The following is a 23,017-nucleotide window of genomic DNA, read 5'->3' as shown; positions in this document are numbered from 1 at the left end:
AAACGTGTTTAAGCAGAATTTTAGATAGTTTTCCACTATCTCACTATTACTATTCCACTGTCTCAATAAATGCAGTCATTGCTTTCTTTAATTTACATTTATTCGCCTCAACCCAAGCCTGTCCAGGACTTCTCCTGTCTTCCGTCCACTGACTGCTGGAATAGGCTTCGGCACCGCCCCGCGTCCCAGAAGGGTAAGCGGTTTAGAAAATGTGTGTGTGTGTGTGTGTGTGTGTGTGTGTGTGTGTGTGTGTGTGTGTGTGTGTAAAAAGGTTCTTTATTTCGGAGTTTGTCTTTAAAACACCTGTGATGACAACATCCACAACCAACTCTCACCAGTGGGGTCGAATAAAGACTGGACATTAATGTCATCAGGGAGGCCGATCTGCCCCAGTTCGTCCCAGAGCTTGTGGCTGGGCTCCTCCCCGAAAGGGTCTGTGCTGCCTGGGGCCGAGGACGAGTGCAGGCCGCTGTCTGGAGAGCTGATCCTGTGGAACAAGGAGAAAGAAAGGGTTTTACTCAAGGTCACTTAAAAACACAGCAACAGTTCTGCTGCTCAATCTTTCACGGCTGCAACTTATCAGAAGTAACTTAAACAGTCCTGTCAAATCAACACAGACAATCGAGATCAGTCAATTATTTAGCACTGCATCGAACCACTGCGCCTCCTGCTGTCTCCTCTCACAGAGTTTCATTCAAAGCTGCATCTGTGTGACAAATAACTTATGATGCAAAGAAACAACAGTCACTCTCGACCATGCCTGTGATCAAGTTATTAAGTCCACATTAAATCAAGCAATTGGAGTTTTTAATCTTAAAAAAGGCCAAACTTGAAAAATAATAAGATTTATCAATAACCATGTAGGCAGGTCATGGTCAGAGGCTCAAAACAAACCTAGAAAAACATCAAATGGAAAGCCTTATGAAATAAACACGAACATGTGGTGTTCTGAATTCGATCCTTTTGGGGTCTCGATTCAATGCCTGGAAACCCGGCTCATGTTAGTACAGTAACGTTCCCATTTTCAGTTCAGCAGAGAATTTAAACAATAACAAAACAAACGTGTCCCAATCTAACGTCGTAGGCTCCGAGCGAATGTGGTAGTCAAGACACGACGCGATACACCACCACGCCTGACACCAGTCGATACGACGGCATCAGCGACTAACATGCGACGCGAAATATAATGTGATACAATAACGTGCATTTCTATGCATGTCATGTTTGTAAGCATCTATAAACACATTTATTACATGTTATAATGTATTTCATAAGGTATTATAAACATGGTTATAAATATTTATATAAAATGAATTAGACTGCATTACACTTTATAGACATGTTTACTACACATTATGAATTCTTACTATAATCCATTATAAGCAGTGTTAATAACATGTTATACTGTCTATATAATATGGAGTTTATTTACACCCTGGGATTTCCAGCAGTGTATTTCTCACCGTTGTTGCTGTTAGGGCTCTTCAGGGCTTCAGTGCTGAACATTCAGATGCTCTAAACAGGCCATCCAGCCTAGAATCACTGCTACGGTGAGCTTTTCTTAACCAGCGTCTCACTTTAAACACTACATTACATCACAGCAAACCAAGTACAAAAACACTGCTGATGACATCACTAGTCTAAACTCTGACATCTGAAGCCTGGAATGAGCTTCATTGTGTTTTAGTGTTTCAGTAAATTCTTCAACCTGAAGCCTCAGTCTGAACCCTGGAGGAGGCTTTAGTCCAGCACGCTTCACTTTACTTAGAGCAGACAAATACAGCTTATGAGCTCTTATAATCTGTTATGAACACTACTTATATTAATAACTCATAATGCATAATAAGCACAGCTATAATGTAATGCATTTTTCATAAATATTTATAGCCATGGTTTTTGATGCCTTATGAATGCCTTATAACATGTTACGATGCGTTTATAGATGCTTACCAACTTGCCTTCATAGAAAGTGGTACCAACAAATCAATTTGTATTTATATTCTTTTTCCCCCCATTACCCACAAGTTTAAACACATCACCCATCAAGTGTAAATAAACTCATTTTCCACAAACAAAAACACTTAAAACTGGCGTTTTAAAAATATGAAATTTACAACATTAAAAAAAGTGCCATAAATTTAGCAGAAGCCATATTTTTCATTTTTTTCATTTTCCAGTATGTTTAATATAGCAAATAAACAGTGACGGGGGGGCGCACACACTTGTGCACACACTTGTGCACACACTTGTGCGTTTTTCTAATAAATGCATGCTTTGCTATTGATCGAGTCGCAGCCTGGCTCTCTCTCTTACTCTGATGACTTGGTTAACCATCGAAATATTACCTAATAACTAATCAAATCAGTGATGCCCTCATGACAACATCTGAAGAGGTGGGGGGGGGGTTGAAACAGTGGACTGAGGGGCCGTCTCTTTTGGCCCTCACACAAGGACAGGCTGTTCAGATGGGGGATGAGCACGCCGGATACGGAGGTAAAGAGAGAGGAGAGAGGGAGGGAGGGGGAGGGAGAGCTAGATAGAGAGAGCAATGCTACAGAGACCAAGAGGAGCGGAAAACAGAAATTAACATTTAAAAAGACCCCCGGTCTGAAGAGGGCCAGCCAGAGCCGCCCTGCAGAAGGGTTCAGGATGAAAGACTACTGTATACTAAACTCCTCTGGGCCAGCACATCTGCATACGTCTAAATAAATGGCTCGGCACTCTACTTCCTGCCCATTAAGGTCTATATCAGAGGAGGGGGGGCGGCACATTAGGGCTGTAATGTATATTAAAGAGAGACCGAGCAAAATCTGATATTTCACACAAATATATCTGCCAGAACCACCACTTAGAACACAGAGAAAGCAGGACATCACCAACCTAGACTGGCACAGCAGAGAAACCTAGTTATTATTTGTATAGGGTTACAAACAGTGAAGCACTGAAATGCAGTACATCACCATCTGAAACTCTATTCACTCAAATAAATGCCTTTTTGAAAGTAACACAAAATTTTGACAGGAAAAAAACAACTACAAATAAACACTAATCAGATTAATCAATTAATGCACAGACTATATAACTAAAAACCTGGAGGCCATGGATGATTTTGGATGATCAACTGTTCTCAGCTGTCAAGGATGTAAAATTTTATGGCACGTGCTGCAAATCTGAATCCGTCAGCTTTTTTAGCCAAGTGTGTCGAGACTTTCAGACAGATTTCCACTTCGGCGCTTCAGTACTACAGGAAAATGAATGAAAACACACATTTCAGCCCAGCAGCCCAGCACTGACAAAGCCAGTGATCGCCAATCCAGACCAAGATCTACCTTCCTGGGGACTGGAGCTTGAACCACAACCTGACACACCTGCTGCACCCAAGTCATGGGTTCACTACACTACACTACACTACACTGGGCATCTCACTATCTGACTGGCTTTTTGGGGGCAACTAAAATACTGGGGATCCACACTGCTCAACTTTTCAGCTACAGCTGAACCAAACAGAGCTCCTGGTTAAATCGAAGATCTGTGGACACTGACATGATTAGCATTATCATGCATCACTATGATGTAACATTTCTTAATCTTTACATTCGCAACATTGGCCTGTAAGATACTGACATCATAGAAGGCTGCAATATGGAAACTGAGCTCATTAACCAATCACAGTGTAGTTCACTGCATGCTGAAAGCATCCTGACCACAGCTGAGGGCTTCTGTGGGTGCTCTGGTAAATCAAGGCGTACGAAATAAACCATTTTGATCAAAATTTTGCCAAATTCTCACTTTACTAATCCACTGTTGTGGTTTTAGTAAATCATAGCTGCCAAAACAGAACCCATCATTTCTTTCGTTTTTACATTTTTACATTTACAGGGCAGTCATGGGCTGGAGGTCAGGGAACCAGCCTTGTGACTGGAAGGTCGCCGGTTCGATCCCCTGAGCAGACAGTACGTGACTGAGGTGTCCTTGAGCAAGACACCTAACCCCCAACTGCTCCCCAGGTGCCGTGGATAGGGCTGCCCACCGCTCCGGGCAAGTGTGCTCACTGCCCCCTAGTGTGTCTCTTCACTAGTGTGTATGTGGTGTTTCACTGCATGCGGATAACATCATTTTACATTAACGCACATTAAAAGAGTTTTATTTTCATGTAAAGTTACCATTTTGGGGATAAACTGTCATTTGCACAACAAAATGATGTTGAAATTTGCAGGAAAAAACCCCCACCACTAATATACTGTCTATATTGCGCCGTTCTGAGACCCTCCTAGGCTCAGACGACTTCTCTGTACCTTTGCTTTCTGTGCCACGAAAAAGCAGAGCATTACAAATGAACTCTGGTGGATTGCGGGAGGAGAGCGGCCAGCCAGGCTGGGCCAAAACATAATGTGCAATCTCACATCCATTTTTCCTCGGAGTCCGCTCTAATTCCGCTCAGCTGTGTGCCATACATCACTGGCACGGAGCATCTCGGCACGGAGCATCTCGGCACTGCTTCGGCGTTTGCTGTGGGCTCTGGAGTGATTTAATTACAGTCTAAATAACCTTCCGCAGGTTATGAACACAACATGTCTGTAATACATCACACAACTTCTCTCCCTGGCTTCGAATCTCATCTTCAACACCATTTATCAGCTCCAACAAAAGGTTATAGGATGACACTTAAGGGAAAGTTCATCTCGACGACAGTGTAGGGAAAGTAATTGATATAATATGTACGATACGATTTGACTGATGGTCCCAATCAACGTCAGCCCCACCAGCTGTTACAGCGCGTGTCGGAACCTAAATCAAGCCACACTGACAGCTTAGCCCATCGCAGCCCAGAGATTCAGCTCATCAGCTAATAATTATTAAGGTCTTCTGAGTTCAATCTGAGGCTTTAATGGACGGAAAATACAAATCTGCTCTTGAACTGTGCAGGACTGCAGTCCGGAAACGGCAGCCGACTGGGCATGTTGGGCGTGTGACCGAGTTACAAAGGCTAGATGTTCGTTTGCTGAGGACATCCCAGTCCTCGGCGCAAGACGCTGCACTCAGCAGCAAGTGCGACGGTCTGAAAAAGAAGTTAAAGGCCTTCCTGTAGTTCTAGAACAATTTCGGCACAGTTATGGGCTCAGACACTGGGCTGGGTTTAGCCAACGTGATCAAGAACAGCGTCTGACGTTTTAACCTAATTTAGTCATTTCATTTACTGTCAACTCTCTGTAGATGACTTGGACCAATCAGAGGCAACCAAACCTCCATGTGTTGTGACATCACAACCACAAGATACTGGCAGTTCGGCACACTGCACTCAGCGGTCAAGCTTAATGCCAGAAAAGGTAGATAATTGGTCTTCATGGCCAAAAACAAATGAATAAAAGCCTGAATTTAAACTGCAGTTGCAATATTACTCAGAAAAATCGCAACTAGACGTTTTCCCCAGATCGTTCAGCCCTAAAACACACACTACAGACGCATTAGGCCATTTGTTGTTTCTTCTCTTACAAGTATAGACAGCCTGAAAAATGTGTAGGACACAATAATAATAATAATAATAATAATAATAATAATAATAATAATAATAATAATAATAATAATAATAATAATGGTTTTAAGACTAGAATCAGCATTAGTGTAGTATAAGCCTACAATCCCATGTGGGACACTTGCAGGGTGGAGTGAAGGGCCCATCTGTGATTACACTGACCGCCAATCTGTGGAAATACAGCGGACTCTGGTTAGCACCAGGATTAGGATTAGGTTCTGAGTTGAGGTTAATGTTAGGGTTAGGATTAGGGCCAGGGTGTGGGTAGATTTTGGATTCAGGTTAAGGTCAGGATTAGGTTTTGGGTTGAAGTTAAGGTTAGAGTCAGGATTAGGGCCGGGTTCCGGTTTGGGATTAGGCTTTGGATTCAGGTTAAGGTTAGGATTAGGGCCAGGGTGTGGGTGAGGATTAGATTTTCCATCGAGGTCAAGGTTAGGATTAGGGCCAGGGTGCAGGTTAGGATTAGGCATTGGATTCAGGTTAAGGTTAGGATTAGGTTTCGGGTTGAAGTTAAGGTTAGGATTAGGGCCAGGGTGTGGGTGAGGATTAGATTTTGGATTCAGGTTAAGGTTAGGATTAGAATTAGGGTTGAGGATAAGGTTAGGGCTAGAATTAGGGCCAGGGTGCGGGTGAGGATTAGGCTTTGGATTCAGGTTACGGTTAGGATTAGGGTTTGGGTTGAAGTTAAGGTTAGGGGTAGGATTAGGTCAGGGTGAGGATGGATGTTTTACTGCTTATGCCTTTATTAATCATCTACAAAGGAAATAAAGTGTTACCCAGAAACTCGACAACAAAAAACATGCTAGAACAAGAACCAGTCACACTTTATTTGGATGGTTCCCCTAAAGATGCTCTACAGCTACTTAAACCACTAACAGATCCTCAGTTTCTATCAATAATATTACGCGTTTTGCCATGAGGCCAAGGTGAGGGTTAGGTTTAGGGTTTAGGGATAAACTTAAGAAACTTTTTCACACTGAACTTCAAGTTCAGTGGCATTTAATGAGCATACGGTTGAATGTTACTTAAAAACAGAATGAAAATTAACAAAGAATCTACAGTGGACCATCCAAATAAAGAACACGTGAAAAGGGACGAAGCTGGACACACAGTTAGCGACGTTCCTCCTGGACAGGTGTGTAGAAGCAGTACATAAAAAGCTCAGTGGGTATATAAAATGTTTGAAAGGTCGACTTTACACATCAAGTGCAAAAAAGCATTCGGAGAGCACTTTCATAGCTCGATTAGACAAAATGTCTCGCTGAACAAGTGAAATATAACGGTATGTCGTCAGTACTTTGCTGGAGGCGAGCAGTACTGTAGCCTTCACTTGATGCTTATGTCTTCAGCTAGGCTCCTGACAGCAACCACCCAGAGATAAATTAGCTGACAGTCACAGTATTCACTGCTACTCACATCTGGTGAAATCCCTTTAAACCAGAAGACAACTGAAGAGATTTGAAAGCCGGCAAATTCAACAAAACAGATCAAGAAAGCTGCGAGTCTATTTTCAGTACACATGAAACAGACCACAGACATTTTATTGCACTGTTACCCAGAGAAAAGACTCCAAGAGGTAAAGTATCCAGACAGCCAGGAAAAGCACCTTGCTGCTCTCATCTGACGAGTAATGATATAAGAGTTACATTCAGCCTCGTAGCCGTAACGTCAGCAGCACTTACACGAATATAAAAATAAACAACGGTACTAAATAAATATATAAATAAAGCATTTCACACAGTCCTTCCTGAAAAGCCCAACCCAAAGCAGTTGTAGTGTCTCAAAAGTTCCCTACAACTTCACACATCATTAAAAGTTGGTTTTCGTAGTCTTTAAACTGGAAAAGCCTCCTTCTACATTTACAGCACATAGCAGATGGTTTCATCCAGAGAAGTGGTGGACGAAGTACAACAATCATGTACTGGAGTTAAAGCAGAGACACCCAAGGTAAAATATCACTCCAGTAAAAGTAGACGTTCCTCCCTTTAGACCTCCACTTGAGTAAAAGTACTAAAGTATTTACCTTCAAATGTACTTAAGTATAAAGTAAAAGTACTAAAAGAGTAATTCTGGCTCTGATGTCCTGTTATCATTTTTATAACCAGACTGGCTTCATGAACTCATTTCAGGTGAAAGTCCTCCAGCGTCTCTCTTGGTAAACCAGTCTTTTAATAGAACGTCATTAATTAGTGACGCTGACGTCTATTAAAATGATCAGAAGCACAAAACACTGAAGGTAAACAGTTTCCATCAGGGAGAACCGAGTGGCTCTGAAATCACTTTTTACACACAAGCAAAGTTTCAGTTTCAGATTTATTTACAACTTAGTTCCAAGTTTAAGTTGAATAAAAACTGGCTTTAAACTCAGGATCACAGATGAGCTCCTTTACTATGTTGATCTGTAGGCGTCTGTTCATAAACATAAACCAGCCCAAACTCATTTACTATAAAATGAAATGGTGTTTGTAGAAATTCAGAAAAAAGCCGCGTCAGTCTCGACTGCATATGTGGACATATTTCTATATTGAGCTCTATTTACACAAAGTTAGGTTAGTTCATCATTTATGTTGAACAGACTCTCCCAAAGTTTTACGCTGCTGCGCTGACGTTGAACCGCGTGCTGCACTGGGTCGGTATGACCAACAGGTCAAAACCAGCTCTAAACAAAGTGACCGCTGGGCCCTGATTGGTGCTCTGGCTTTGCGCTTCTTTCGTTTTGACATGTTACGTTTTTATACACACAGAAACCAAAAGGAACGACAGATTTCTCAAAATGTAGGAGGAAAAAGTCGGATATTAGACTCTGAAATGTAGTGGAGTGAAAGGAGAAAGTCACCCAGAACGGAAAAACTTCAGTACAGATACACCAAAAATACTAAAGTACAGAAACTCATTACATTTACTCAGTTACTCAGTTACTGTCCATCACGGATCCAGAGCGATTTACAAGACGTGCTTTGTCTATCTGGAGAAAGTATCGTTGCTAGTTATCAATAGGTTAGAGAGAGAAAGCCGGTCCTGAGCTCAGATCCTGCCAGAATCAAAAGTCCATGTCCAATACATTCCAATAAGTGCAGTGCAATACATTACAATCAATACCTAATTCAGAGCTCATTTAAGTGCTGTGTAAAGAGACGTGTCTTCAGTCTGCATTTGAAGGCCACGAGAGACTCTGCTGCTCGGACAGCCAGTGGGAGTTCGTGCCACCACCTGGGTGCCAGTAAAGAGAACAGTCTTGATGTTTGTCTTCCATGCGCCTTGATGGACGGCAGGTCAAGTAGAGCTGTACTCAAAGCTCTAAGGGCTCAAGTTACAGTTCGAGTTTTGACCATCGTCATCAGGGAGGGGCTGGTCATGCAGCTAATGTAGTCTATCATATACATTTGTTTTAGTTTTTATCATTTTAAACGTCAAGTATTTATATGCCTATTTATTGCCATTGTAGTTTTAGTGCATTTTGAATAAACAACAGGGTTGGGATAGTTTAACACTCCTACTCGAGAGACTACTCTGGTGCCACTGTAAGCAAGCATGTTTACAGCAGATGTAGTGACAATTACACTCATTTTGACCAGAGTGTCCCTTTAATAAGACCCTTTTTTCTCTTTTTAGTAATCAAAAGGCGGTCAGTAAAGGTCCGAGCGAGGGTCACACCTGGGTTAAGATTTTCCTCCATGGCTAACCCCCTCTATCACTCCTGATCGACTGTCGTGCGAGGACTTGGCTCGGTCTGACTGCTGAAGACTACAAGGCTCTTCTCTTTGGCTGGGACAGATGCCTCTCATCACACAAAGCAGCAATTCATTAAGGCTGTGATTACTCGCGGCCTGTCAAAGCTAGTTTCAATTATATCACCTTGACAGAGCTTTAATTAACATCAACACACACACACACACACACACACACACACACACACACACACACACCGCTCAGGCTAAAGACTCGGCATTAATGACCACATCCCTGATTCAGTAGATAGGACGTTTTCCTGGATTATAGAATTAGAGACTGTAAAAATAGTCATAAGGATCAAGCCCTGGTAGACCACCAAGCAGCACTGAAAGCTTTCCTCTTTGAGAGAGAGGAGAAGATCAAGCTGCTTCAGATCTGAAAACATCCACAGGTGTTTCTGTCCATCCTTCCACTGTGAGAAGACCACTCAGCGCTGTGGGTCTGAAAGGATAAAACGTCAGCAAAATCATTCAGGGAGGTTCGGTGTGAAACGCTCTGTTCTGGAGAAACATGCAGACTCAGAACTGTTCACAGTGGTGGTGATAGGAACCAGACGTCTACTTCTAACTGCTCTTTCACAGAAAGTTACTACAGGTTACAGACACACGGCCTGACGTCTGAGACACTGTTTTACAGCAGATTTTAAAAAGAAATAAAATAAATTTAAAAAGGAGACACGCGCAGGTTGACTGGTGATTTTGGGTAGACAACACAATGGCTTTATTTGCACGGTAGACACCTGGACGCCTGGTTCCCATCACCACCACTGCAAAGAAGAGTCAACAACTCTGTGCTACAATCCCACATCATTCTTCTGAAGTAAGAACGATTTCTCAATAAATACTTTTACTGCTTTACTTTTACTGCCCAGCATAGCCAGTTGGTTGTCACATGTTGGTTGCTGTGGCTTAATATTATTATGAAATGCAATAATTGTGGAAAATTACTGCTGAAGTAACTGATCTCAGATGAATGTGATTAAGCGATGATGTAATAACTGTTACAGTATTGAAATAAAGTTATGTTGTAAAAACCAAACTTCAGACAGAACCTCGCTGACTGACTGCACTTGGGGTGATGAGGGGGAAATTTCTAAATTTGTGCGCCCTCTCTCGCGATCGCTCGTTTGTTATTGTTTTTCTTCCGCACTCTGTCTATAACTGGCGACACTCCAGCTTTCACCAGCCAATCAGAAAGCTCCAACGCGATAGTGCCCTGCCGCGTGGCGGACAGCCAGGAACAGCTCGAGGCAAGCATTACATCACCAGTCCTCAGGGAGGCGTCTGATTGGTTCCACAGACCTGAACAAATTAGGCAAGCGGCCAATGAACCCAGGGGTGTCTTTTGACAGGAACCTTTGTCAACACCATGTCACGTGGAGCAGAAGTGAATGGCAGGATGGGCAGCAGGGGGGGAGAGACAGAGAGAGAGAGAGAGAGAGAGAGAGAGAGAGAGAGAGAGAGAGAGAGAGAGAGAGACACAGAGACAGAGAGAGAGAGAGAGAGAGAGAGAGAGAGAGACAGAGACAGAGAGAGAGAGAGAGAGAGAGAGAGAGAGAGAGAGAGAGACAGAGAGAGAGAGAGAGACAGAGAGAGAGAGAGAGAGAGAGAGAGAGAGAGAGAGAGAGAGAGAGAGAGAGAGGCCATGAAAAGTGGACAACTTCCTCACATCTTCTGTCCTCTCTCCCTCCACCCCTTCATCAAGTGACTAATCATCAGGCCATTTTGGCTCCAAATTAATTGACCCAAATTGAATTGTAGCACTGGGTTCATTAGCATTCGCTTGCTTATTTAGGTCAGAGTGCTCCATCTCTCCCTCTCGCTCTGTGTCAACACCAAACAATAGAGGAGAACACTAATTGTGCCTGATCGAACACTTGCAGTGCGTTATTCCTTTCCAGGCCAGTCAAACCACCAGAGCCCTGCAGAGCAAACTGGAGGAAAGTAAAGGCCTCAGAGGAACTTCAAACTCCAAACCTCTAGAAAGTTTTTAAACCCAACAAAACCAAACATCTCAACTCTAAGCACTGCATTAAGTGCGATTGTGCACGATTCACTCAAAGTGACAATCTGACTCGAGAAGGAGGGAGAGAGAGAGAGGGAGGGGGAGAGAGGGGGAGAGAGAGGGAGAGGGAGAGAGAGAGAGAGAGAGAGAGAGAGAGAGAGAGAGAGAGAGAGAGAGAGAGAGAGAGAGAGATGCAGGGAGAGGAAGAGGGAGGGAATGAGAGAGAGAGATGGAGGGAGAGGGAGAGAGGGAGAAATGGAGAGGGAGGGAGAGAGAGATGGAGGGAGAGGGAGGGAGAAAGAGAGAGAGAGAGAGAGAGAGAGAGAGAGAGAGAGAGAGAGAGAGAGAGAGAGAGAGAGAGAGAGAGAGGCAGGAAGAAAGAAAGAAAGAAAGAGCAAGTGAGTGAGAGAGTGAGATTGAGAGAATGAGAGAGGGATTTAGAGAGAGTGAGAGGGTGAGAGGGAGGGAGGGAGGGAGGGAGAGAGAGTGAGAGAGGGTGAGAGGGAGAGAGGGTGAGAGGAAGTGAGAATGAGAGGAAGGGAGAAAGCGAGAAATAGAGCGAGGGAGTGAGAGTGAGGGAGTGAGAATGAGAGGAAGGGAGTGAGAGTGAGAGGGAGTGAGAGAAGCAGTGACAGTAAAGGAGGGAGGGAGAAGGAGGGAGAAAGAGAGCAAGAGTGAGTGAGAGAGGGATTTAGAGAAGAGTGAGAGAGGGAGTGAGAGAGAGTTATTGAGGGTGTGAGAGTGAGGGATGGAGGGAGAGGAAGGGAGAGTGAGGGAGAAAGAAAGAGCGCAAGCGAGCAAGTGAGTGAGGGAGTGAGAGAGAGAGAGGGAGAGGGAATGAGAGAGAGAGAGGGAATGAGAGAGAGAGAGAGAGGGGGAATGAGAGAGAGAGAGAGAGAGGGGGAATGAGAGAGAGAGAGAGAGAGGGGGAATGAGAGAGAGAGAGAGAGAGAGAGAGAATGAGAGAGAGAGAGAGAGAGAGAGAATAAGAGAGAGAGAGAGAGAGAATAAGAGAGAGAGAGAGAGAGAATAAGAGAGAGAGAGAGAGAGAGAGAGAGAGAGAGAGAGAGAGAGAGAGAGAGAGAGAGAGAGAGGGAATCAGAGTGAGAGTGAACGCAGAGAAAGTTCTCCTCTATTCAAGTCCTAAATAATGAAATTAATGCCAGTGGGAAAATGGGGTGCATACAAAGGAGGAAGCAGCTCAGGATCAGACCTGGCTGAAAAATCCCGGCCTGGCTCTGAACCACCCAGCGAGGGTCCGCGCAGCACCCAGGCGGTCCACAATGCCAGCGCTTGATCACGGAGAGTAATTACACTGGCAGCTTCTAATCGGACGGCTCCCAGCACAGCACTGCGCATTGTTCCTGCACTGTGGGGGGTCATCGGGGTCAGCGCGCTTTAAATACAGGACTCCGAGAGCCGCGCCGCAACAACACGGGCCACTTCCTACTCACCTACATCTGTTCATCCCCTCTCTCCCGCTCTCCCTCTGTCCCAGTCTCCCTCTCTCCCTCTGTCCCAGTCTCCCTCTCTCCCTCTGTCCCAGTCTCCCGCTCTCCCTCTGTCCCAGTCTCCCTCTGTCCCAGTCTCCCGCTCTCCCTCTGTCCCAGTCTCCCTGTCCCAGTCTCCCTCTCTCCCTCTGTCCCAGTCTCCCTCTCTCTCTGTCCCAGTCTCCCGCTCTCCCTCTGTCCCAGTCTCCCTCTGTCCCAGTCTCCCGCTCTCCCTCTGTCCCCCTCTCCCTCTGTCCCAGTCTCCCTCTGTCCCGCTCTCCCAGTCTCCCTCTGTCCCGCTCTCCCTCTGTCCCAGTCTCCCTCTGTCCCGCTCTCCCAGTCTCCCTCTGTCCCGCTCTCCCTCTGTCCGCGCACGCAGAAACACGCGCACGCACAGAAACACTCGCACGCAGAGACACACGCACGCACGCGCACACACACGCGCGCAGAGACGCGCGCAGACACGCACGCAGACACACGCACGCAGACACACACGCAGAGACACACGCAGAGACACACGCAGAGACACACACACGCACACTCGCAGACACGCATGCACAGCACAATGGAAGGCTGGCTAATGATGCAGCAATTTGGCTGCTGGAAGAACTCCCTCTCTCTACCACCCTTAAAAACCTTCTCACCAAGTCCTTCAAAAAGTGCTGGCTTTAGACACCGTCCAGCATCTCTCTGAGCCTGAAAAGGGCAACTCCACCACCTTTTTAAAGTTCTGTATTAGCTACATCAGGAATCATTGAAACAGTCATTCAGCACGGTTTGGTGTGAAATGCTTTTCTTCTTCCTTTCAAAGTGCCAAGTGTTGTGACTTTGGTGGGCCAAGAGCCGAAAGGACCAAACAACACACCGATAAAGACAGCAGGAAGGTACGGCTGAGCAACAGGACCATACCTGTGGTCGCTGTGATAACCGGCACCACACTGTCAGCACTTAAAGACGACTGAACAACTGCATGTTTCATCATGAAGACAGCGTAATTATTCCTGATCGACTGCAGTCAGAGCCACGCAGGACGTACAACAAATCACTGTAATAAGAGCTGCTGTCGGTACAAACCCTCGTATCTCCAGAACGGTAGCGTTACAGGAGAAGGAGAAACACACTTCACTGTTAATGCGTGTCAATTAAACCAGACTTTTTACCAAGGAATTACGGGACTTTTTTTTGGTCCACTCATCATGAAGTTTACATACAATGTACTGGGCCAGTATTTTCAAACTGTGTCAAAAACGGAAAAACAACACTGTTTAATTACTTTATTACTTTTTTTAACTAGTATTATTTAATCGTGGGACTGCTGTCTTTGACTCCTCTATCCTACTACTGAATTGTGCTGTTTCAATTTAGCAAATCTTCACGTACCAAGAAACTGTTGAAGCATCATGACATATTTTGGCCATAGCATCCACGACTACACAGGCAGCCTCAAAGAGCTTTTATACAAAAATACCAAGTGTATTTTATACCACTGCACTACACGTTGCCGCCAAAACGCACAGATAAACAAATATATAACAAAAGCAAGTCCTCTTATTGGGCAAAAGGGGTGGAATTAGGGTAACTTTCTGTAGAAACCAATCAAACGTTCTCATGGGCCGACTTCGGGCAGCCCTGCTCTAAAGCACCTAAGGTAGTAACAGTATTGTTTACAGCACTTAAGCAGTTGCCACGTTTACATGCGGCCTAATAATCCGTTAATAATCCAACTAATAGATCAACCGGAACAGACTAGTCCGATTGAGGCCATTCGGAATACAGTTTCTATCCAACTGAACGAGGTTGGTGATCCTGTAAATAATCCGTTAAAAATGAAGAATAATAACGTGTAAATGCCTGTATCCGATTACATTCCCTATCGGAAAGATGAAGTCCGTTCTGCATGTGCGTCGCGTCACAGTGAGAGTTTATACCGTTCAACACGGCGGAGCAGAAACTGGTCTGCGGAGGAGACGAAGTTCATGCTCTGAGCTTTAAAAGACGGCGGTGGGACGGACGTCCAGCTTATGCGTCTCAGAGCACGACGTCTTCCTCTCGGCCTTCTTTAATAAGGACGTGTGAAGGACGTTTTCCTGAGTCTGACGACATTTTAAAGCAGTTAAAAACACAAGCACTGCTCACTGCTGCTCATCTCACTCTGACTGGACTTCATGTGATGTTTGCTGTCATGGTAACGTTCACTCCAAGCGCTACTCCACACATCGTTATTTTTGCATCGGATTACTTGTAGTGAGCATGTAAACGGAGATTTTTCATTACATTATTGAGTAGAGTGAGTATAAACAAACAAACAAACAAACAAACAAACAAACAAACAAACAAACAAACAAACGTCTTAATCTGTAATTAGAATGTATTTAATCGAATTGGCAAAAATCTTTGCATGTAAACACAGCCAGTGTTCGCTTGCCTGTAGTTCACATATGTAGCATTATATGCATTTCGACTACAAACCGACTGCATAATTCAGAGGGTCCGGGGACGAATCTACACCAGAGAAAATGTGCTTGGTTTGGAACATTTTCATTTACCACAGGATTTATCTACAGTGAAAAATCAACTTAGACCTGGAGCTCCGAAAACTTTCAGCACTTACTTCTTGAGGCCCCTGATGCGCGTTCCAGGGCTCCGTGCGTTCTCGCTGTCCTCAAAGTCGTTGTCTTCGTCCTCGTGGTAGTCGTCGTCCTTCTCGGAGCTGCCGCGGCGGTTGCGGATGTGCAGCGGGACGTATCCGGGCGTGGGGCCGAAAAGCTTTAGCTCACCCTGACCCAGCAGACTCCTCTCTCCACAGTAACAGAAGGCACACAGCTTTTCTCTGAAAGAGAGAGAGAGTAAAATAATGGTGAGAAAAATAGAGGACAGAGAGATGTATGTGGCTGTAAGTGCGTGACCGAGATAGAGAGATCATGAACGATAATGAATGAAAAAAATGAGATAAAATAATACTAGACTGAGAAAGAAAAAGAAAAGGAAGGAAAAAAGGAAGAGAAAAAGTAAGAAGATGGAGAAGCCAAAAAGAGATGAGCAAAAAAAGAACAAATGATGCTAGAAAAAGAAATTTAGAAAGAAAGAAAGCAAACAAAAAAAGTGAGGAAGAAAAAACAGACAAAAAAAAAAAAAAGGTAAAAGAGTAAATAGTGCAAAAAATAAAAAGAATGAAAAGAAAGCAACGGGGAAAGAAAGAAAAAGGAAGGAAGGAAAGAAGGCTGGAAGAACAGGAAGAAAGAATAAAAGAGAAATGAAGGAAGAGAGTGAGAGTAAGATGAAAGCGGGCTGACAGAGGAGATGAGAGCGTAACGGCGTTAAATATGGGATTTTGAAAAGCTGAGAGTCTCAAAGAGACGAATCTCCACCACAGTCAGATAAACAGACTCGGGCCTTTCAGGGAAGAGGAGCTGAAAACTGGACGAACGCATGAACTTCAAAACGAGCCACGACACACAAAACTGACCACCCCGGCTTTTTATCCACCAACTGCTTTTCATCTGACGACACAGAGGGAGCCAGAGCTCCTCCTGCTCAGGTTCTCTCCACTCCAACTCCCCGCTGACCGCACAAAACCACGGGAGCAGAGGAGGTTCTGCTCGAGGAGGCTGCTGGAAAGGAGATGGAGACGACGGTCCGCTTGGATGACCTCCGACACTGAATCAAACTGTGGCTCATTCAGATGCCAAAAGAGCTGCTCGTCAACCACAAACCAACACTCGCCTCACAGAGAGCAAAAGGTCCAAGGCTTTCTGGGACACGAGGACAGCGGCTCGAGATGATTGTGATGGACAAATCGTCTGTCATGTAACGTGCCTATCTGACCTGAAGGACCAATATATTAAAGGATTACACTGATTTTAACACTGCGATGAAAAATAAAGCGACCCCTTCTCAAATGCCATGCCGCATCTGTTGAATGCAGCCTTAAGCTAGAGCAAGTGCGATATCTTAAGGTTAGACTGAGCAGTTAATCCCATCACAAAGAAGCTTAAAAGCCGTGTGCTGCCAACTTCTGCCCAATCCCACTTCACCCCTCGCCCCTACCACATAGCCCTTAGGCCTCGGTTCACGTCCAGGGGCAGGGTGTCCCGATTCTTGCTGAGATAGAGGGGTAGGGCGAAGGTGTTGGGGCCACATGACCCTCCAAACGGAGGTTTTTCAGAGACTACAAAAACAGAGTTATGAGAAAAAAAAAAGAAAAACCGGCAAGATGGCACAACGAGCAACCAAAGAAACTTGAGAAATTTTCTGTTAAAAAATATGACGGTCACTGTATTATCTTAGTTTAAAGCCGCTTCAATGTGTTTTGGTCGTTTTCTTCATAAAAAGCATAAAAAAAGCTAATAGCATGCTCGGTAACTTTCCCGTTCCACCTTAAATAGTCCAGCAGTTCTGACGCCTGAAGTGCCAGAATGTAACTGCTGCACGATTTAAGGTGGAATGGGAAAATTCAAACAAGAAGCTGGTGAATATCTGATTACAGCTTCATATGACTGAGGAATTTTGGGGGGGTTGATAATAAATGCCCCCCTCTTTGAAGGCGTATGATGCCCTAAATGTAACTAAAGCCCAGCAGTGAGGAGCTGAACTTTACCCTCCTCTGCGGTCACTGCAGACGGGCCAAGCTGCCCACAGAGCCAAGCTCTGAATGGAAAAAATTATTATTATTTTTTTTTTGATGGTCACATTTTATAGGGCAAGACTTCAACCACTACCCTCATAACTCAGTTCCAAGAATGACACTCGAAAACAAGGGGTAGGGGTAAAAAGAAGTTGGGATTGGGCCTTTAAACTATGCGTATGACCTTCAAGCCGGTCAGGCCACACATGCTAGATAACTTGGGCTACATGGTAAACGTAAATAAGTTGAGTACATTGAATTACCGTCATATATCTGTTATCGTCGGCTGCGGTGTTTCATTCAGCAAAGCCTAAAACCTTTTTATATAATAACATGTTGCTGTTTCATGCTTTAATGGGTCGTGTTCATGATTTGGGGTTTATTCCCATAAGACCCACCACAACACCTTGAAATGCAGAACTTATTTTTCGGTTTTGTGCGTGGGAATGGGTGGGAAAACAGCCCACTGCAGGCGGGAGCGGGCATGAAGAGAGTTTACATGAAACAACAGGCAAATTCTCAGCTTACAGAGACGGCACAGCCTTCAGTCCGACAGTCAGAGCTGCCCAGCGAACCACCAAAAATAACCGCTTTGTGGTTTTATTCCTGCTGTGTGTTCACTGGGAAGAAATGGCCATTGATGAAGTTAGTCAAAGTGAGCCTGATGACCGTGGCGGTGTTATTTCAGCAGAGAATAATGCATTTGTGAATAGATTTCATCAGATATTGGCTGGAAATTCATCTTGATGGAGCTGCACGGGTGGGAGCAGACCAAACCTTGCGGTTGTGGGTGAAAGCTGGACAAATGATGGCACTGTTTTTCTTCAGACCTCCAACACTGACCGGGCATCACAAGGTTCAGAACACAAATACAGCCACATTTCATTTACTAGCCGAAACCACCTGCGAACCTAGACGAGTCTTCAGAGTTTTTAATATGACATGTTGACAGTAAAACATTGGTCAAGCTGTATTCTCTTTTCTTTGGGGTCTATTTTGACTTGTAATACGCCGCATGTATTTAAAAAAGAAAAAAAGAAGAAGGAAAAAAAAACATTTTAGACCAACACCATCTCTAAAACAGCGTCTCGGGCATCAGGCGGCACATTCATCACCATTTCATACAGCAATTCACCTAAATCAAAACCCTTGGCCAAAGGCCAAGTAAAAAAAAAAAACACAAACAAAACTGAAAAGAACAAAGAGTTTACATAAAGTCAATTAAATTCACTAAAATTATCAATTTTATACAACACAGCAAGCGCCACAAAACCCAGCATCCTCCACAACAGACAACAACTGGTCAACTTCACTCGCAGCACTGAGTTCCATCGTTTTTAGCTGCATTTTGATGGGTTTTCTTTTGCTGTTGCTCATGAATCTTTTCATTGTTTCAGTCTAGTGATGACGTTGGCCCGCCGCAGTGATCTTCCTCGCTGCTTCTGTTTTGCTGCATTCTGTGTATCGAGCAGGATGTTGGGCTTTCAAGTGGTATTACACCTGCTGTGGAGAAGGTCTTGGGTGTTTTATCTCTTCTCGACACAACAAGAGCAGAGATTCTTAATCGCTCGTTTCATGTCCCTCAAACAGCGTTTCATCACCACCTAAACTAGACGGGTTGAATTAACTTTAAAATGTAGTGGGAGTGTGAAATATAAGGCTGGAGATCAGACGTGGTATCGGGTGATATTTAACATTAAAGACCAGATTTAAGGGCGAAGAACCTGGATCGGGACATCTTTAGTCAAAACCTTCCTGGGATGTGAAGTCTATGGACTGTGATTGCGGACAGAACACGGATTCGAACAGAGCCGAAGCTTTTTTGACGCAAAAAAAAAAAGTATGCTTTATCATTTGTTTTCCCTCAAAGTAAAACGTGAGCTGTGCCTCAGGCTGAGACTGAACCCAGCCCAGACAGAGTCGACCGATTTTCTTTCTTCTCCGTTGTTTACCGTTTTCACGAGATGTTTATGTTCCGCGTTTCCACCCTAGGTGATGTAATTCTCCGTGCTCGTGCCTGCCCAACGGAAGCATGTTTACTAGATCAATGGCCAACCGCAGCTCATTCTCAAAGAGGCATTAGCGAAAGCTAGCCAAGGAAGATGGGGGAAAATCTGCTTTTGAAATTTGCAGAATACGTGTGTAAAACATGGTGTGAGAGTTTTGCTAATAAGGTCTCCAGAGAAAGCGAAAACAAAGCCTGCGTGTTCAGAGCACAAAGCGCTCGGTCTAAAAGTGTACGAAGTTTCAGGCAGCAGGAAATCCAAAACGTCTTTACTGAGCCGTGTCGAAACTTTACCGTTTTCAGTTGAACAGTCTAAAGAACCTACGCCTTTCCTTTAAATGAGTGTTATGTTTTTACATGTCCACATACTTACGAAGCACCTACAGAACGCGCAACGATTCACGAGAGCCTTTTCAAATCATGCATGGTGTAAACTACCACAGCTGCAACCAGAACAGAGCCGGTCTTTCATCACCCCTAAACAAACAACGTTAAACAAATGTAAAAGCAATAATTTGGCCCACAGTCAATTTACATCATTTTCCCTTTTAGGGCTGGGACGATAAGCAGGTTAAACTGGGATGAATGTAAGTGATATTTATATATCAATATAACACGCATGCAGATCGCTGCTGTGGGAAGGAAACCTCATATCTCCATTTTTGTCGTTCTTTACATCGTGTGAACATTTTATTAAGAATGGACTAAAAGAAACTAGAAAAATCTGGTTCCACTGACTTCCATTAAAAGTAAAGGAGGTTTTTTCCTTTCTCCTGTAAATTTGTCATTTTGGAGACAAGGTTTTCTTCCGAACACAGTGACGTGTGCGTTCATCCAGGATTGTGCTGACGTCATGGAACTGCGCTGCCGGCATATTGGCAGGCAACTTCAAGCTCACTCAGAGTGCAGTGGAGGTTTACGAGAAAAAGCCATAAACAATCCGGCAAAGTACGTAAAACGCTTTACAGCCGATATCTGAAGCATAATAACAGTAAACTGAGCCGCTGGTGCTGTCGTGCCGCCGCTCGCCCGCGGTCACTCAGGCTTGTGGACGGTGGAGCGGAGGGATGCCAGACTGTTTCAGAGTGCTGCCGTGTCTGTGTGTCCTTCTGGTTCTCTCCTTTTAGTTAAGCTGTCATAGTCAGATCTGCCGGAGTCGTTAGCCACACTCTGGGAATGTTCACTACCCACACCCCAGCTACCGCCACCTGCCTTGGACCAACTGCCCACCCTACACTGATGTTCTCATAGCCTCCCAGCTATTCCTACTACTAATATTACTGCTATTAATATTAGTAGTATAATAACTTGTAGGTAGTCTGACCAGAGGAGGACGGGTCCCCCCCCCGGTGATCCTTGGTTCCTCCCAAGGTTTCTTCCTCAGCTCTGAGGGAGGTTCTCCTTGCCACTGTTGCCCCTGGCTTGCCCACCGGGGGGGCATTCTTGTTAAATCTTCGTGTTTACTGAAATTCTGTGAAGCTGCTTTGTGACAACATCCGTTGTAAAATGCACCACAAATAAATTTGATTAACCAGTTCACACGCGACATTTCATTTGATTTGTTGCTACAGCAACGCAGCGATTTTGCTCAATGAAACCAGAAATCCGAACAGCTGAGATTTCCCGTTGTGTTTAATTTCCACGTCTCAAACTGTGTACTAGCACATTAAATAGTACGCAAAAAGAAGCAAACGTGCCATTAGAAGTGTTCTCCTCAGTGCAGCAGGTATAGAGATGTGTGGTTTTAGATCTCCTGAGCTGTCGGTTAGCTGCTCGTTAAACGTCGCGAGAGAAACTTTAAGGTATTTCCTGATTAAAAACACATTTACCGAGTCACATTAGCGCGTTTATTGGCGTAAGCTGGCGTTAGCTTTGTATTTGCTTGAGAGGAGTTTCTTGTTTGAAACACGTCCAAATTCAAGGCACCTTAACGGAACTGCAACACCATTTAAGATGCAACGGAAAATCAGAAAGCCTGGCAAACAAGCCGACCTCGTATCTGCAACAAGGCCACTTTACAGGACAAAGAAACACGCTCTTAACTTTTAATGAAAGTAAATGGAGAAATGTTTTTCCGAGTAATTTTGGAGAACTTCTGTTGGTCCGTTCATCATGAAATTTTTTGATGCAACATAAAGGACTTTTTCCAAACTAGGACAAAAAATTTAAAAATAACAAAAAAAAAAAAAAGGAGATACAAGGTTTTATCCTGACTGCATCGTCAACATTTCAGCCAGAAAGGGAATAAAGCCTCTTTATACCCCTCAAACAAGTCTGGGTTTTGACCGCAGACGTCATACGTTTAAAACATTTCAATGCAGGCTGATTCAAAAAGATCCAACCGATTCAAAAGTGCCTTATTTTTACAACTGCCAGGCGCCCAGGAACCAATCACCATCCAACTGAAAGGAGATGCGAGGAGATGAGGCCCCTGAGCAGGAAGCGTTCTGCGTTCTCCACGTCAATAAGAGTGAATCCGTCATAACTGTGCTGTGTGATTTTCATTGATGGTGAAGCTCCAGCAGCTCAGAGCGTTCGTGGTTGGTTCCACAGCACTGGACGATCTCCGAAATCCCACTGAAAGAGCCGTGAGAGCAGCGACACCCGACACTCAATCCAGTCTGGGCTGAGTTTGACTGTGGTGTTGATGTCAATACAGCTGGAGGAGGTTCATACTGAGACCTTATAAAACTACATAATAAACTTTATGCTCAGTTAAACCGTTTACAGCTCACTGCACTGATCTGTAATGATTGACAAGTGAATCACTCTGTACTTTTCCTTTTTAAACCAGACCACAGGGTCAATCCCTGTGTCTAGACAAACAATTCCACCTTCGCTGCTATTACTATTTAATGAACCCAGCTGTCCTGCATTGTGTGTTTTTCAAAAGCACAGCCGACTTCGAGTTTTCATTTTCATCTATAAAACTGACTTGGTGAGTAAAATCCATAATAACAAAGGCTACTGTTTAGGATGGCATTTTCCTCGTATGGCAACCAGGACTAGAGTTTCAGATCAAGGACTGAAGCGCTGAGCACTCGCATGAAACGAAACACAAACGCTAAATCTCGCTTTTCAGCTTCATGGTCATTATCGGGAATCACGGATCAGCACCAGCTCTACCAGGGAAGCACGTCAAGATTAGAACTGACAGATGTTTGCTCCAAACAAACAATCAGCAATCGGCAAATTCGGTATTTTGATTTTGGCTGACCTGTGATGTAATGATGAAGTAAATGATGCGAGGCAGGTAAGTGCACTCGCACTGTATCTGAACGCTGCTGCTATATCTGTAACAAATGTTCCATAATTACACATGACTCACTGCGCTAAATACAGCTGCCTCTTACTCTCAGTGTAGCACTTTATTTGGTTCATGTTATTTAAACCGGGAACTGACCTTTGCCCATGAAAAGAGCAAAATAACGTCGTTATCCAAGCTTGCAATATAAAAGTGTTGAAATCGTGATTGAGTGTGTTGATTTAAACTAAACTTAAATCGCAGAAAAACTCTATCAGCCTGTTCCAACAACCTAATCAACATACACTCACCGGCCACTTTATTAGGTACACCTTGCTAGTAAACTTCAGAACTGCTTTAATTCTTCGTGACAGACTTTCAACAA

The 23,017-nt window shown here is 44.2% G+C and overlaps 1 protein-coding gene across 1 annotated transcript in view; it reads right to left on the bottom strand.

The window, feature by feature from the left end:
- Positions 1-23,017, bottom strand: part of kmt2ca (lysine (K)-specific methyltransferase 2Ca) — a 254,614-nt gene that overhangs the window by 152,374 nt on the left and 79,223 nt on the right. The window contains 2 exon segments of the mRNA XM_037537221.1: positions 336-487; positions 15,371-15,589. Of these exon segments, the coding sequence (XP_037393118.1) occupies positions 336-487; positions 15,371-15,589 (371 nt within the window).

The sequence above is a fragment of the Pygocentrus nattereri genome, chromosome 3 (assembly GCF_015220715.1).
Source record: "Pygocentrus nattereri isolate fPygNat1 chromosome 3, fPygNat1.pri, whole genome shotgun sequence".
NCBI lineage: Eukaryota > Metazoa > Chordata > Actinopteri > Characiformes > Serrasalmidae > Pygocentrus > Pygocentrus nattereri.
Note: the sequence above shows the minus strand (reverse complement) of the source record. Positions and strands in the feature narration are given on the sequence as shown.